Source organism: Nannobrachium achirus (assembly GCF_963921795.1).
Source record: "Nannobrachium achirus genome assembly, chromosome: 12".
NCBI lineage: Eukaryota > Metazoa > Chordata > Actinopteri > Myctophiformes > Myctophidae > Nannobrachium > Nannobrachium achirus.
Genome location: NC_137832.1, coordinates 46,346,441 through 46,363,520, shown reverse-complemented (window position 1 = coordinate 46,363,520; position 17,080 = coordinate 46,346,441). Strand labels below are relative to the sequence as shown.

General features: G+C 41.9%; 1 protein-coding gene across 1 annotated transcript; it reads left to right on the top strand.

Annotated features, from left to right (window-relative positions):
- Positions 1–424: 424 nt before the first annotated feature.
- Positions 425–11,813, top strand: LOC308295634 (hydroperoxide isomerase ALOXE3-like; the record flags this gene model as incomplete). Its single annotated transcript, XM_080738683.1, has 11 exons — positions 425–571; positions 659–863; positions 5,049–5,221; positions 5,347–5,490; positions 5,674–5,877; positions 6,150–6,236; positions 6,522–6,688; positions 7,087–7,208; positions 8,650–8,750; positions 11,026–11,196; positions 11,634–11,813. 11 exons carry the CDS (start codon positions 425–427, stop codon positions 11,811–11,813), a joined length of 1,701 nt encoding a protein of 566 aa, XP_080594809.1.
- Positions 11,814–17,080: the final 5,267 nt, after the last annotated feature.

Genomic DNA, 17,080 nt, shown 5'->3' with positions numbered 1-17,080 from the left:
AGAGACTGGAACCAATCAGCTCCCTCCAGATACCTGAGAAATCAGTCACTCATTCAATCAATCAGTCAGTCAGTCAGTCAGTCAGTCAGTCAGTCAGTCAGTCAGTCAGTCACTCACTCACTCACTCACTCACTCAGCCAGGCACACCTGCATCCCATCACTCAAACAGGCAAACCCAAAGCTACACAGACTACAATCTACAGGCATAAAATGAATGAAATTATGACCTCAGGGTCATAACACTGTGCCATTCAACTCTGTTGTGCTTTTAGACTGATTAGCACAAAATGACCATTTTATCTCCCTAAGGCCCCAAACTACCAGGCAGTAACCCCTCAGGGGTGATCCAAATCATCATAAGCCTACTTGGAGACCAAATTAATTAGAACCCTTTTTATTTATTTATTCCAGACACAGAGCGATCATGGCTGAGTACAAGTTGGAGGTTTCAACTGGTAACCAGGCATTTGCTGGGACAATAGACTGCATATATGTCACCTTAATTGGAACCGAAGGAGAGAGTGAGCGCATGAATCTGGACAAATTCGGCATTGACTTTATTGCTGGAACGGTAAGCTATAATTCAAAGGGATGTGCCACCATTTACTTTGAGAAGTAAAGAAAGGGTCATTTTGTCATTTTGCCCTTTTTTATACAGAAGGGGAGCTACACAGTGAAAACCAGTGTACATCTCGGGCGACTTCTATTGGTCAAACTGGAGAAAGATGCACTTGTTAAGCAACTAGATAATGCATGGTTCTGTTCTACGATCGTGGTGACTACTCCAGAGGACGATGTCATCCTATTCCCATGCTACAGATGGGTGTCCGATGGGGAACAGGTAGAGCTGAGAGGAGGGAAAGGTATGTTCCAATACACATTCTAAAACGGCTAGTTCCGTTCCTTAATTCTGATTGGCTGGTTTCCCTTTATTTTCTGTGGTATATAGACTATAATCCACACCTTGAATCAGTTTATATCAAACCCAGGTGCGTTATTTCTTTCCACAGTGTTCCCACAGTGCACCAATTATCTGCATCTGTGTTGTTGGCAAAAAGCTGGGAACTACTCCCTTGTAGCTGGGAATTACTTTCTTGCAGACCTTGTTGTGAATTATTAGTGAAATAGAACAGTTTTAATTGGTACATGTCTATGATTTTTCATGTTGCCATAATGTAACCGTTTAGAAAAGCAATAAGCCAGCAATACATGGAGACACTCGGCTTCGCCTCGTTTCTCACTTAAAGAGCACAGAAGTTTGACATCACTGAAGGGCGCTATCCCCCTGGGTCACAGCCTTATTTTTTACATTGAAACTTCCCATCTTAGATATAGCATCATACTGTATAAGAGCTGTGTACCAGAAATAAACAAATCAGCTGGGCCCTTTTTACTCATATGGATACGAAGCATCAACTGCCCACTAAGCAATTTGGGGGTTAAAACGCGTTCAAATCACGTCTTCACCGTAACCGGACGTCTAGCTAGATCCGGTCTGTGAAGAGTTTAAATTTTAAAGTTTTTTCACCGGCTATACATAGACAAGACATTGTATCACCGTCATTTAAACGCCGTTAGCGGCCGCTAGCGGCCGCCGAAAGTAGTGAAAATGTAGTGAAAATGATGGCAGCCAGCAGGGTTTATAATCACTATTCCTTGGTTCTGAGAGCCGTATGCTACTTGAACCACCACAGCTGATCGTATTTGTAATGATTTCTTACACTGTTATTATTTGACACTTTGAGTCGACAGGGTTCGAACTCCAGACCTTCTGTTAATGAAACCTGTGCGCGCCCGCTAGACCACGGCACAGCTTGTTACTTGTGTGTATTCCAGCAGCTATTAGTAGTTGACATATCGCCTCCCGCTGTTCGTTTGAGGTCGGTGCATTTTGTTTGACAACACAAACTAACTTTATATTGATGCATAGCTATAAAACGATTTTATTTAATCATTATCGTATGGTGGGGGTGGGGAGACATGCAGTCTTGTGTGTTTGTCTGTTGGTGTCAGAATGAATTATGTAACTCAGAGAAGTAATAGTATGCTGTCATAGCAGCACCACGGCATATGCCATTATTTATTACACTTTTAGAATTTTTCAAAGGTATTGCCCAGCACGTCTTTTAGACGGCTATAAGATGTGCAATGGCCAGAAAACTGCTCAGTGGATGCAATCAACTATTAAGGTAGAACCGGGAGATACTGTTAGCATCCGATAATGAACAACGTTGTTGTATTTAAAAAAAAGATGGTCTAACACACGTTTGTCCTAAACGGTGTTATATCGTTTAAATGGAAGCGTTCAGATGACGGCTACAACTAAACTAGACTATATAGTGAAATTGGCTCTTAAAATTACTTTAGTCCAATATTTGAAAACCAGGTGTGGATATTAAAGCTGTTTTTTTAATCAACAAGTATGGAACAATGGATTAAATGCAATCGGTCTATAGACAGACTGACGATAGACGGTTCAAATGAGGGCTAACCATAACCATTGGTCTAAATGACGGCTAGTGTTTACTGGGTGGTGGTTAAAAAGTACTAATTTCTCCAAACAGAGACATTCAAATATAACTCAACATCATAATCGACACAGAGTCATACCTGACAAAATCGCCAGGGCGGTTTGTTTATTTTAGGAAAACAGTTCATAAGACACAGTCTAAGATTACCCTATGAGAAATCCAATACAAAAATGCAATTGGAAATTGCAAGTGTGGTTGCCTTGAGGCGAGTCACACTTGCAAATATCTGTGTCAGTCATTGACCCTATTCCAGCGGTGCTAACCATTCCACCCTTGTCAGCTTCATGTGGTCTATGATGTCACCCATCTCCATATTTGGGAAAAGTTAACATTTTAATTATGAATTAAACTAGTAAGACGCCTAAGGGCGAAAGGCGACCTCCCCTTAAATGGCAAGGTCGCGGAATTTGCACAAAAATAATGCATTATTAATATACAACTACTGTACATTGTGCAAGTACAGTAACCGCAGGGGAAGCCGCTAAGAACATAGGCAATGTTAGTAGAGTCTGTAGAACCAACGGTGTGCCATGAGACCCCAGACATGCTTACTTGTACTCAGTTACTCGTTCTGTGAAAGTCCTATAATGTCTGTCATGTCATGTCAACGTCTGACATCATACATACAATCCATTTTATGCCCATATATGGAGATCCCTGTCTGTAAAACCAGCCACACTGGTTAGACTGACATGTACAGTATATGCTGACATGTACTTATTATATATATATATATATATATATATATATATATATATACATAAATGGGCATAAAAGGGATTCTGTTAAGTGTGGTTCCCCTGACATCACAGTAATGTCAGAGCGTGATGATGTCAGAGCGTCAAACCAAGCATTATGAAATGGACAGACGGACAGGGACAAGATGTGGCGGTTCTCATACTAAACAGCGACTGTATATCATTAGGAAGGCCTTATGATAAATTATCAACTTGAAAAAAATTGAAAAGGTTTAAGATTTAAGATGACAGCGTTGGGGTAATAGCCCCCCCCCCTTTTATCCCTATTAGTGGAAGAATGAGTGCCTATTTTTGTCAAAATCTTTCAGTTAATGATACAAACGTGAAAATTGGTGTTAGCAGTCTCCATGGGTCACTTGACAAGAAAATGTGAAATTTCAAGATGGCAGACACCTTGTGGAGCAGTTTAAACTCATACAGTGCCACTTGGGGGCGCCAAAGCCAAAGTCTGTTGAGTGGCCAGGCTTCACTCCATAGGCGAGCGCTGCAACAGACAGAGACCCACGTCGCATGTGATGAAAAGGACCCGGATGAAAATGGCTTCAGATAGCTATAGGCTGATAGCTCATTTAGAAGATAGATATTCGGCGATTTAAGCCGGAAATAAAACGTTACCGCTAAGATTAGAACACAGTTCAGAGAAAATGCTCTCTAAAGAGGTGACTTTGTATTGGATTCGGCGGCGCGATGCGGCGGCGTTGCCGATTACGGGCCGATGTAAACAGAGTCGCGGCCCCGGCCTTGGATGGAAATTTAGAGGGGGGGGGGCTTCGTTGAGGCCTCCGATTAATTAATTCATTTTATTAAAAAAGCCGGACTACTTCGGGATCGGCACACTGGAATACGTCGCGCCGCCAACAGTATAGATTGAGTTTTTTTGGGGGGGCTCTAAACTTTATTCTAAACCATTTTCAATGGAATAAATCGTCGGACTATCTAGAATCACTCGTTCACATAACTGCTCCACTAAGGTGTCGGCCACCATCTTGAAAATTCAAATCCCTCTGACAATTGTCTTGTCAAGTAAGTGACCCATGGAAAATGCTCATGCCATATAACTATAAGTCTTTCTCCTCAGCCATGAAGGCCTTTGAGGATGACCATGCCCTTCTGACCGACCACAGAAAAAAAGAGTTGATACGTCACAAGGACTTGTACCAGTGAGTTTTATTTGTGCACAATTACATACTGCAAGAAGGGTTGTTGTTATAGGGTCAAATGCTTCTCTTGTCTGGTCGCTTGTTTTTAGTCTGATTTAAACCCCAACATACGACAGGTTACAAATATTATGTTTTTCATTCTGTCATTTCCCTACAGGTGGGGCACAGTTGATCCAGGGCTGCCACACGACTCTGCTTTTAATGACAGTTCTGAGATCCCTGATGAAGACTGTTTCTCACTCGCTAGAGCTTTTGAATTTGCTTATGAAAAAGAAATGGCGTGAGTTCATATTGCTCAGGAACCCTATACTGTATAACCAGGACAAATAGACCTATACTGTATTATTAAATTGTGAAGGAAAATGGTACAGTTCTTCTTTTTCTTTTTCCAGTGAGGCTGAACTCAAACTGAAGGGAATGCAACACTCTACTAAGCAGTGGGAGGACTTCGAAGCAATTAAAAATGCTTTCTGGTTCAGAGAGACGCCAATGTCAGGTATAAATGGACTCACCATTAGGAAACAAAAACATTATATGCTAGGCAGTGTGTACATACAATACATTATAAAACAAACATTTACCAATTGTCACTCCTGTAGAGTACGTCACCGAACACTGGATGGAGGATGACTTTTATGGATTCCAGTTTCTCAATGGATTCAACCCAACTATCATTCAGCGCTGCTTGGAGCTTCCTCACAACTTTCCGGTCACAGAGGAGATGGTGAAGCCCTTCTTAGACAGCGGCAGCTCTCTCCAGAGGGAGATGGAGGTATGGAGTGTCTTACAGTGTATCACTATTGATATGATCTGTTTCAATGAATGTGTGTTAATGTCTGTGACATCCAGAAAGTACAAATACATCGTATCTATAATCTAGTTTCTTCTCTCACGCAGAAAGGCAATATCTTCCTCTGTGACTACAAGGGATTGGTTGGATTGTCCACTAAGGTGGACAATGGTGAGGCTCTGCCTTTGGCACCTGCTCTCTGCTTGTTTTACATGAACCCAGAGAATAAACTGATGCCCATTGCAATTCAGGTATTTCACTGATGGGGTCATTCAGTTACTGTATATTATAATCACACTGTCAAAGGAATATGTGCATTGTTTGACTACTACTGTACTTGACCAATGGTAAGGATGGGACTGAGAACATTCGAGCCCAATGTTTTTTAGATGAAAATGTGAAATAAATATTTTCTTTCCTTTTATCAAACCCAGCTGACCCAACAGCCCTCAGAGCAGAATCCCATTTTTCTGCCCAGTGACCCAGAGTATGACTGGTTGCTGGCCAAGATGTTTGTGAAACATGCAGATAACGTCTACCGCCAGTCTGTGAATCATCTATTGAACACTCACTTTTTGGCAGAAGCATTCGCAGTTGCAGCTCTGCGAAGCTTTCCAGTGATTCATCCTCTCTACAAGGTATGGTCATAAAGATCATTTAAATGAAGAGCATTTAGGTGATTATACTGTATGTATACAGTATGTATGTATACTATAGCAGAAATCTTTTCGTTTTTATCACCTAATCTAAGTGTCATATGGCCGCTGTATAAACATAAATTCTAGAAAATGATTTAAGTTTTTTACAATAAAATATGCATTTGAATATTGTACCACCTTTTAGAACGTTCTGAGATTCTGAGTTTGCGATGAATCTTTGACATGGTTCTTCTTCCTTCTTTTCTATCCAGTTGCTGAACCCGCACTTCCGTTACACCATCCAAATAAATGTTCTTGCTCGCCAACTACTTCTTGCAGCTGGAGGAACTTTGGATTCAGTAAGAATAATATTCAACTGTGTCAAACTTGAATTTCTACTTTCAAAGTTGATTTAATTTTTTTAAAGTCAACCAGTAATATATTGTCCAAACTAAGGCACTGTATCCAACAGGATGTTTTTCCCAGCTGAGAAAAGGTGCTCTCGTCCAAAAATTACTCTCAACCTGATTCAAATGCCTGACGTGAACGTGCAGAGCAAATTAGATTCTCAGCACGTCAAAACAAAAAGGAATAAATGCCTTGCTCTACAATAAAGCCTTGTCTAATGCTAATTATTTATCTAGACTTCACTAACACCAGAGGGTCTCAGTGAGCTCATGGGAAGGGCTCATTCTGAAACGACCTACAGCTCCCTCTGTCTGCCAGAGAACATCGCAGCACGAGGCTTGGAGTCTGTCCCAAACTTCTACTACAGAGATGATGGACTGAAGCTGTGGAACATCATCAACAGGTGATCATTAACACTTGTTGTGTGACCCTCATTGAACCAACCAAGGATGCTCATTTAGATTGCAGGTTCCAGACCACTGCTACGGTCTTTTAACAACTTTAACCCTGGGCATCGCATTAAGCAAAAAATACTAAAGAATGTTTGAAAATAATGTATTATATTCTTTTGGTTAAGTGTTAAAGCCTTTGCGGAATAGTTGCAGGGCAGGAGGATGTGTAGCACATGTGTTATGACACCTAAGAGAGTGATGGGCTTTTGGTGTTGACACCAATATCTATAGGCTATCTATCATTTATTTTATAACAATGTTATATAGTTATCTATTTCATCTGCATTGAAATGTATATAACTATAGGCCAGTGAATGATACTAAAATATTTGTTGTAATGTATCTCCAGCTTTGTAAGGGCAATAGTGGACCACTATTATCCCTCAGACAGTGACGTGTGTAGAGACTCTGAACTCCAGGACTGGATCAAGGAGATATTCACCCAAGGCTTCTTAGGAAACAAAAGCTCAGGTATTCAATCAATTATAATGCTATTTACAGTAAACCGCAATACCCAAGGTATGCTGTTGATAAACTAGTTAACATATACACAACAAACTAGTTAACATATAAACTAGTAAACATCATCCAGTAGTAAAGCTTTTTTATGCCACCCCAACGGGGCTGCTCACGGGGAATTCCCGGGGACCACCGACTCCTGGTGCTCCAGAACGGATGCAAAAGTGGTGGCGCCCCCAGTGGAGGACCCCCTACACTGCAGCTCACATAAAATGCCGTAACTCCGGCTAGGAACGACCGGTACAGCCGGGGCCGGTACCTATTCGTCCGCCTTGGCGGCGCGGAGACCCCACCCCTCATTTCTCACATGGCCCTCTTCTAGCGCCACCATGAGGCCGATTCTTGCAAAACACATTTTTGGACACTGCTCCTAAAATTTTTGCCCTAAAATCACGCAAATCGGTACACAGTATGTCTACAATCATCCCATCAACATGAATCTGTCCCATATAGCGCCACCTCCAGGCCGATTTTTAAATACACATTTTTGGACACTGCTCCTACAGATTTTGCCCTAAAATCACGTAAGCACCAGACTGAGGAGGGTAGCCTTGCTGAGGAGGGTATCTGCTGCTTTTCTTCTGAGGACGATTTCCCGGGTAACTCATGGTTGCCATGTCTCCTGACACAATGACCGTCTAGAACAGGAATCTCCCAAACTACTACACCAATACACAATTCGAAATGCACCCTAGTAGCCCAATGAAGTACCTCCATGCGTTACTTTTCATATAATAGCTTTGATATACGAAATATTTCAAATTTGATTTAAGATTATGGATGTTGGATTGGGCTTATTATTACCTTGAACCTTTTCATCCCATAGTTCAATCAATTACTGGGGCGGCTGTAGCTCTGGAGGTAGGGCAGGTCATCCAATGATCTATGGGTCAGCTGTTGGAATCCCGGCACCTCCTTTCCATTTGTCGAGGTGTCCTTGGGCAAGACACTGAACCCCACATTGCCTCCAATGAGTCGGTCGGTGTCAGCTGGGAAGTGACTGTACGCTGCTTCACCTCCCAATGAATGAACCATTGTAAAGCACTTGGAAAAGCACTATAAAAAAGCAATTCACTATCTTTGAGGTGGCCTGCCAAGCATTCCCTTCATGTTTCTTGATCACTTTCAACACACACACACACACACACACACACACACACACACACACACACACACACACACACACACACACACACACACACACACACACACACTGACTGACAGGAGTGATTATTACAATATAGTCTGTCATGCATTGTTGCAGGTACTGTACATTACTGTAGTTGACAAGACTGAAAGATAGACTATAATCTTCCATCAAGGGTCGGCAATTTACTGATAGTGATGCCAGCTTCCAAGATATTAAAATGTCTGTTGGTGTTGATCTAAACAGGGATTCCTGCAGCCTTTCAGACTGTGGAGGAAGTGATCAAGTTCATAACCATGGTGATCTTTAACGTGTCAGGTCAACATGGCGCAGTCCACCTTGGGCAGGTAAGATGAAAAAACCTTCCTTGTTGCAAAATACACACAGGTGTTAATCCAGACTAAAGGGGGTTCCACGCGGTACGCGGTCACTGTCTGCTAGTAATTCATTTTCAATGAGAGGCGGGCGGCTTTTTCGGTCAAGCAGCAAAGTTTTGGGGTGGCGAGGCGAGTGGGCGTGTTCCCGTGAAATCCACCGTGAGCGTGCTCGTTTGTGCATGTGTACGCGGGCGGTGAGAGATGGATTGTGTTCATCTATGTGAAATACCGTGCAGCGTTTACTTACTGAGCGAGTGTGTTTGTGTCTCACCGCGGTGCGGCCACTGCTGATCCTAGCGGCAGCCCCGACGGCAACCGCGTACCCCCTTTAATTTCGCCTCGCCTCGCCGCCCCAAAACTTTGCTGCGCGGCCGAAAAAGCCGCCCGCCTCTCATTGAAAATGAATTGCTAGGAGGCGGTGACCGTGTGCACGTTGTTTTTTAATGTCCGCGGAATCAAGAATTGTTCTCCGCAGAATTCCGCAGAATCAGGATTGTTCTCCGCGGAATCAAGACTTTTGAGCGGTGGTAGACCGCTCCATAGCATGGCCGTGTGTGTATCCGTGTATCCGTGTATCCGTGTATGTATGTGTGTATGTAGCCTGAACTACCACTCAGTGACCAGAGAGGGTGCTCTTGAGTCTAGTCTGAGCATCAACTGCAATATTCTCTCTCTCTCTCTCTCACACACACACACGCACACACACACGCACGCACGCACACACACACACACACACACACACACACACACACACACACACACAACCACCGCTCAGTTCACACGGGTGTGATTTTTTCTCTGCGGATTCCTGGGGGGATTTACAGCTCTTTTGTCGAACAATCACACATTGCAGATTACACAGAAATCTGTTCAGTATGATGCACAGGATACTGCCAGGGTCAGCTTGCTGTGTGACATACACATTGTAATGTCATATTTGGACTAGTGATGATATCATGGTACGCTGTGTTCACTCCCAAAGATAATAATAATAATAATAGCTTGGATTTATATAGCGCTTTTCTAAATACCCAAAGCGCTTTACAACAGAAAGAATGAACATCTTTATTAGGAAAAACTTTAAAAACGACAAATACAAATAAAAAAAGAGTTAAAAGTAGGTCAAGTAGTAGGGAGGCAAAAATGTGCCAGACCTCAGCTGGGATAAGCTATATTGAAAAGGTGAGTTTTTAGTGAAGCTTTGAATGAGGGGAGGGAGGGAGCGCTTCTGAGGTGGTTGGGGAGAGCGTTCCAGAGGGTGGGGGCAGAGACAGAGAAGGCCCTGTCCCCCCAGGTGCGGTACTTGGCTGTGCAGGCCTCCAGGAGGTTGGCTTCACTGGACCTGAGGGAGCGGGTTGGGATGTAGGGGTGGATGAGATCAGAAAGGTAGGAGGGAGCCAGGTTATTGAGTGCCTTGAAGGTGGTTAGCAGGATTTTGTAGTGTATTCTTTGTTTGACAGGGAGCCAGTGCAGGTCGTGAAGAACAGGAGTGATATGGTCTCTGGAGCGGGTACTGGTAAGGAGGCGGGCGGCGGAGTTTTGAACGTGTTGCAGTTTGTTAAGGATTTTGGCAGTGGTACCGTTGAGGATGCTATTGCAGTAATCTATCCGGGATGTGACAAAGGCATGAATGAGAGTTTCGGCAGCTGTGAATGTCAGTGAGGGACGGAGGCGGGCAATATTTTTGAGGTGAAAGAAGGCAGTTTTGGTGATCTGGTTTATGTGGGGGCGGAATGAGAGGGTGGAGTCGAAGATGACACCGAGGTTACGGATGTGAGTGGAGGTAGATACAGTGGAGCCATCAATGCTGAGAGTGAGGTTCTGGGTGGAGCGGGTGAGGGAATCTGGGCCTATGATGAGGATTTCTGATTTATTGCCGTTAAGTTTGAGAAAGTTTTTTTGCATCCATGTTTTGAGGTCTGTGAGGCAGGTGGTGAGGGTGGAGAGGGATGTTTCATATAGCCTCTCTACATTGGCACGCACCATCATCCAGAGTCCTGCATTCAATCTCTTTACCCCATTGGCCCCATGCCTTTTCATGCAGTACATAGTCATACCATGCTCCTGACAGACAGAAAGATGCACACACACACACACACACACACACACACACACACACACACACACACACACACACACACACACACAATCTTCATAGCTAGCAACACCCGTCTGTTAGTTGTCTGTTTAATTATGATTTGTTTTATTGTGACTTTTATGTGTTCTTATCTTATCTCAATTTTAGTTTGACTATCAATCTTGGATCCCAAACGCCCCTCTCCTACTGCGTAAAGCTCCTCCAACCATCAAGGGACAGTCTTGCTTGAAGACCTTGTTTGAGACACTTCCGAGAGTTGGAGAGTCAGTCACATTTCTGGCATCAGGTTGGGTGCTCACCCATAAATTCAAGGACGCTGTAAGTTTTACTAGGCATGGTTGAATCATGTTGCAATCACTCAGATAATCAGATTCACTGATATGAAATAGCAGTGAGACCTTGTTCCTAAACCAGTTTGCAACAATGTTTTCAGTGGTGACTATAGCAAATTAAAATCGGTCCAGGGTGTTCACAAAAGCCTGATTAGACGATAATATTACCAGATGTTTATTTTGTATCTTTTTTTATTTTTATTTTATTTTTTTGAAGTGGAATAACTTTCTAGATTTAGATTCGTATTACATAAGCCTTTGTTATTTGTAGTCTATTTGAAACAAGCTTGATCAACAAGCTGGATTGGCTATTTTGGAAATACCAAGTAGTTTTGGTACTTAAAGTATAGTTTGATGCCATTACTTTGTACTTTTATTCATTTTTTCTTAAACTTCTTCCACCTTTTTTCCCATCTTTTCCAGATTCCCCTGGGTTCATATCCTGATGAACACTTTGATGAGCCTGCACCAAAGCAGATGATCAAGGAATTCCAAGCAGAGCTTTCCTTCCTCAGTGAGGTCATTGCAGAAAGAAACAAAGCTCTGGTAGTGCCCTACAACTACTTAAACCCTACCGAACTAGAGAATAGTGTAACCATTTAATCTGGGAGTAGGCAACAGCAGCAACGCTTTTGTCCCTGTGACCCTGATGAAGACAGATACACATTGGTCATATTCAGCCAGCTAATAAAGCATCAGAAAACTGAGAGACCACGTCTCCCTTACTGTTTCACTGTAAAGGCCCTTTTCCACTGGCAGCGATAACGATGACGATAGCCATAAAATATCACAGCGATAATTATGCCTTCACATTTATGTCCGATAAAGTTATCGGACATCAATGTGAAGAGGCGTCAATTAACAACAGCCGCTCGCTCAGAGCGCATCGCGAGCTGTTTGTCAGAGACCCAGTTCTATATCACTGTGATCAGTGATATAGAACAAACACAAACCACATTATATATATATATATATATATATATATATATATATATATATATATATATATATATTATCGTTGTTGATCCTAACCATGTAGTTGTCGGCTATCGTTGTCTTCATCGGTGTTGGGTGGATGCTGCCGATCCACTTCAATTGAAACCCCACTTTTTTAAATCGTTATCGTCATTGTTATCGCTGCCGGTGGAAATGAGCCTTAAGGCTTATTATTGCCTATTTTTAAACCTACACAGTTAAAGGACAACTTTCGTTTTTTTACAACAAGGGTTCATATTTTAGATTGTAATTAAAGAATATAAAAAAGAGTGTTCAATTGATTTCATTTACTCCTTTCTTTTGTTTTAGAGAGTCTTATTTCAGTGGTTGGGGGCATGCATACAAGTGGCTAAATATGTCATTTTACACAGAATAAGCCCATTCCCAAGATACAACACAACCTTTCATGGTTAGATGTGACTTATGGGGGCTAGACGTGTTACTGTAAATAGCAATAAATAAACTGCTGGCTTATTGGACCCTCTAAAAATACATATTTAGCCACTTTACGCATGCCCCCATGTGTACGCATGTCGCTTGCCCCTTTAGCATGGTAAACGCGATAAAACAATAGAATGAAGCAAATGAAAACATTTTCACACACGCTTTTTCTTTTCTCTAATTACAATCTAAAATATGAACCCTTGTTGTATAAAAACAAAGTTGTCCTTTAAGAACTCATAAAGCCTCATCTGTGTCAGTAGGCCTATTGTTCGATTTCCACAGGTTTCAAGGGGACTATGAGGATGCTAGGTGCAGAAGTCATTGTCAAATGTTTTCAAATGCTTACTCTCCAAAGTTTAGTAAGAAACAAATGTGCAAAACAAGAATCACATAATCATTGTTCATGATTATATAATTCTTTCATGTGAGTGATGCCGTTTCATTCAACCTATACAGTATTTATGGAATGCTTCGACAAGAGTAGTCTAGATTTTGGGTTCAAAGTATCGTTGTTTGGTTAATGAATAAAAGTAAACTAATAAAGGCTGATCTGTTTTTATTCCACTTAAAACTACATTATCTGCTCTACTCAATTAAGAAAGCCACCAATCAGGTGCGGTTCTTTTTCAGATTTTAATGTTTTGAGTTTTGACTTAGGCCTGTCTTTTTTATTTTATTCTGACTTGTGTAAGACTTGTGTAACCAAATAGAGATACACTTTGGCTGTCTTTGCTCCTGAAGAGATTGGTACCATTTGTTCCAGAATGTCAAACCAAACCTGCAAAGGAACATTGCAAACTAGAAAATATTGTTCCTTCGAAACAATTGTGGGCTCGCTTCAAGCCAGAAAACATTGGATATGAAAGTACAAAATGTCAAGATCGCAGGCAGTGCTCTCTTTGACGTTACTGACGTCAAAGATTGGTCCATTTTGTTCCAAAAATGTGTTATGCAAAAGTTGACCCGCTGGTGGCGCTATAACAGGCCAATGTGAGAAGGGTGGTATCTGTTCCTTGACCTATTGGGAATGTGCTTGCAACATTTCAGGCACATTGCAGGCTGTGTTCATGATTTGAGGTGTTTTTGGCTTTGGCCACTTTATCGCTGCTTCCAGCTATATTTATTATTATTATTTTTTTTTTGTGTGTGCGCACTTCATAGGCATATTAGATAAAGGTCCTTAGATTGTGTATAGAATGTGTCATGCAAATTGCAAAAAAAATCCTAACGGGTTTAATCGTTTCACAAACTGCTCAAAATGATATAGCGCCCCCCTTTGGCCAATTGGGGTAAGATTGGTTTTAGTGATATTTGGACTAACACTCCATCTTTGCCAAATGCCATGAACATGTTACTTTGCATGTATGATTTAGAGGCAGAAGAATAATTTGCATAAAACTGCAATATTCATTGAATTATTTAAAAAAGCATGTTTAAATCTTAAAGAAATCCGATCTGACAGATCTTTAGATATTGGTCCAAAGTTCACATAAAAAATGTTTTGTGCATGTGACGTGAAAATTCAAGAATAAAAGCGGGTTTACGCGTTTTACAAACTGCTCAAAATGGCGGAAAATCGAAGGGCGGAGCTTACTTAAAAACGACACAGATGTCTTCCGCTTGAGTCAAAGCATGCGTGTAACAAGTTGCATGTCTTAAAACGAAACGAGTCATGACTTTTGCCCGTTTGAAGTTTGAATTTTCAAACGCTTCGTATAGCGCCCCCCTTTGGCCGATTGGAATAAAATTGGTTTCAGTTTTACTTTGACTAACCCTCTACATCTTTGCCAAATGCCATGAACGTGTAACTTTGCATGTATGATTTAGAGGCCGAAGAATAATTTACATATAACCGCAATATTGATTTAATTATTAAAAAAATATATTTCACTTTAAAAAAAATCTGGTTGATCAATCCAAATTGACCAATGCTCTAGACGACGTGGCCCCCTTGCAAACCACCAGTGTTAAAGCCCGCCAAGAGCCATGGTATAACTCAGATATTTCCGAATCAGCTAAACTCAGAGACAAAAAGTACGTTGAAAAACGTAAGTGTTGCAAAAAGCTTAGGAAAAAATTCAACCCTGACCTCAACATCCAAATCAAACATCTTACTGCTCAGTGCAAGAAACTCAGAAACCAGACGATCGCCCTATGTAGATCCGCCCAAAAAGACTACATCGACACCAAAATCGACGAATACAAAAATAAACCACGAGACCTATGGAAGTTGCTTAACAACCAATTAGGTTTAAAATCAAAAAACATATGCCACATCATAAACATCAAAACGGACGCCGCTCTCATTTCTGACAAATGTGAAGTGGCTACCCATCTAAACAAAACCTTTACCACCATGGCCCATTCACTGGTTGAAAAACTGGTCGCCCCATCTGGGCGGTATGGTGTAAATTTTGTTAAGAAATACTACAATAAACTGGGTGTCAGAAAAGACAGTTTTAAACTTGTGTTTAAACAAGAATTGACAAAGTCAATATAAAATCTGGTTGAAATGGTGTGGGCAAAAGTCAGGGACTTTGAACAGTCTATCCATAACCCCAGGGCTCCACCAAAAAGACGGCGTCGACTATTGAACCTTTCTCTTAGCAAGTTACTAGCACACGATTCCCGAGTAAGCCGGTCGATTTGACATATGGCGCGAGTGTGACTAGTGGGACTAGTAGCGTGCCGAAGTGGGTTCAGGCTACACGGACGGACGGACGGACGGACGGAGACCCACACAAACGGCCACGTATAGGAGCGTTGGAGACCACCGCTCAAAAATGTGCTAGGATTTTTGGGACATCTAGTCACCATTGTGAATGACGTGAATGGATAGCCAACGGCAGAAAAGCACACACATACACACACACACACACACACACACACACACACACACACACACACACACACACACACACACACACATATTAATTAGGGCTGTCAAATGATTAAACATTTTAATCAGATTAATCACAGTTTAAAAAATTATTAATAATGATTCATCACGAATCGAACTATGTCCAAAATATGCCATTTCTGTCTGTATATTGTTGTGGAAATGGAAAGATAAAGGTGGAATAAGGCGGATACATTTATACAGTAGGCCTATGTACTGTATACATGTATGTATGTATGATAAGCGACCGCCAGGTCGCAGCGTGATTTTAGGTTGATACATTTGTTAAATCGACCTGATGGTGGCGCTATATGGGAAAGATCCATGTCGATGAGATAAGTGTAGACATACTGTGTAGCGATTTGTGTGATTTTAGGGCAAAAACTGTAGGAGCAGTATTCAAAAATGTGTTTTAAAAAATGTGGTGGGGGTCCCTGGAGCTGCGGGGGTCCCTGGAAGGGTGGAGGTTGTGGATTGGCAGACAAGGATTGTGTGTGGAAAATTTCACATGGATAGGGGCAAAAAAGTGTGATGTGACGTTACGTGACATGACAGACAGACTGACAGACAGAGGTTTTCATAGTAACTGTGAACTGACGGTCGCAATTATAATCATTAGTTTTGTTTATTTTAATTATTATTATTAAGGAACTCTAGAAATCTCAGTTGGAACTGTTACCCCAGTGACCCGATGCTGGATAAGCGGTTGAAGATGGATGGATGGATTGTGCTGCTGGTGTGTGCGTGTGCGTGTGCGTGTGTGTGTGTGTGTGTGTGTGTGTGTGTTAGGGGTGACCCCGAATAGTCGACTAATCGATCGAAACGGCACCTAGTCGAATGGCAATATCTTAGTCGAATGGAAAAAAAAAGAAAAAAAAAGAAAAACTTTTTTTTTGTATTCTTTTTTTTTGTGGGGGGGGGGGGGCTGTTGGGGTGCTTACTGTCCGATGATTTAACATATACTTTGGTTTCTCGCAATAAAACACGCATAGCCTAGGCTGGCTGCTTTCAATCAATCAATGATTATGAGGCACAGTCTGTGTGTGCGCATTGCGTAGAAGCCACAGAACCTGCCAGCTGTGCTGTGTTAACACTCAATCAGGCTCCGTCACTTTAAACAAGTAGAGGACAAAACAAAAGAAAGATGCATGATCTGGCTACCTATATGACCTACCACTCCGCTCCACACCGAGCAACATCAAAGTAAGTTGGCTTAAGTCCCTTATGTAATGTCCATACTCCCAAAAGCGACGCGAACGCTCATGTTTTGAGCTTGCAGATCGGGGTCTGTTTTGTCAGGCTGACAGGGGCTTCAATTGGGTATGGCAGGGGTATGCAGCTGCCATACCTTGGCTACAGGGGGAAATAATAAAAAATTACTTTTCATCGTGCCTGTTGCTAAGGTATGGCAACATGACACCAGTCATGTTGCCATACCTTAGCTTGTTCTGAACTGACGCCACTGCAGGCTGAGCGCAGGCTGCATGTCGTGGATAGATGCATGTATGGATGTTACACAGATATTGATGTC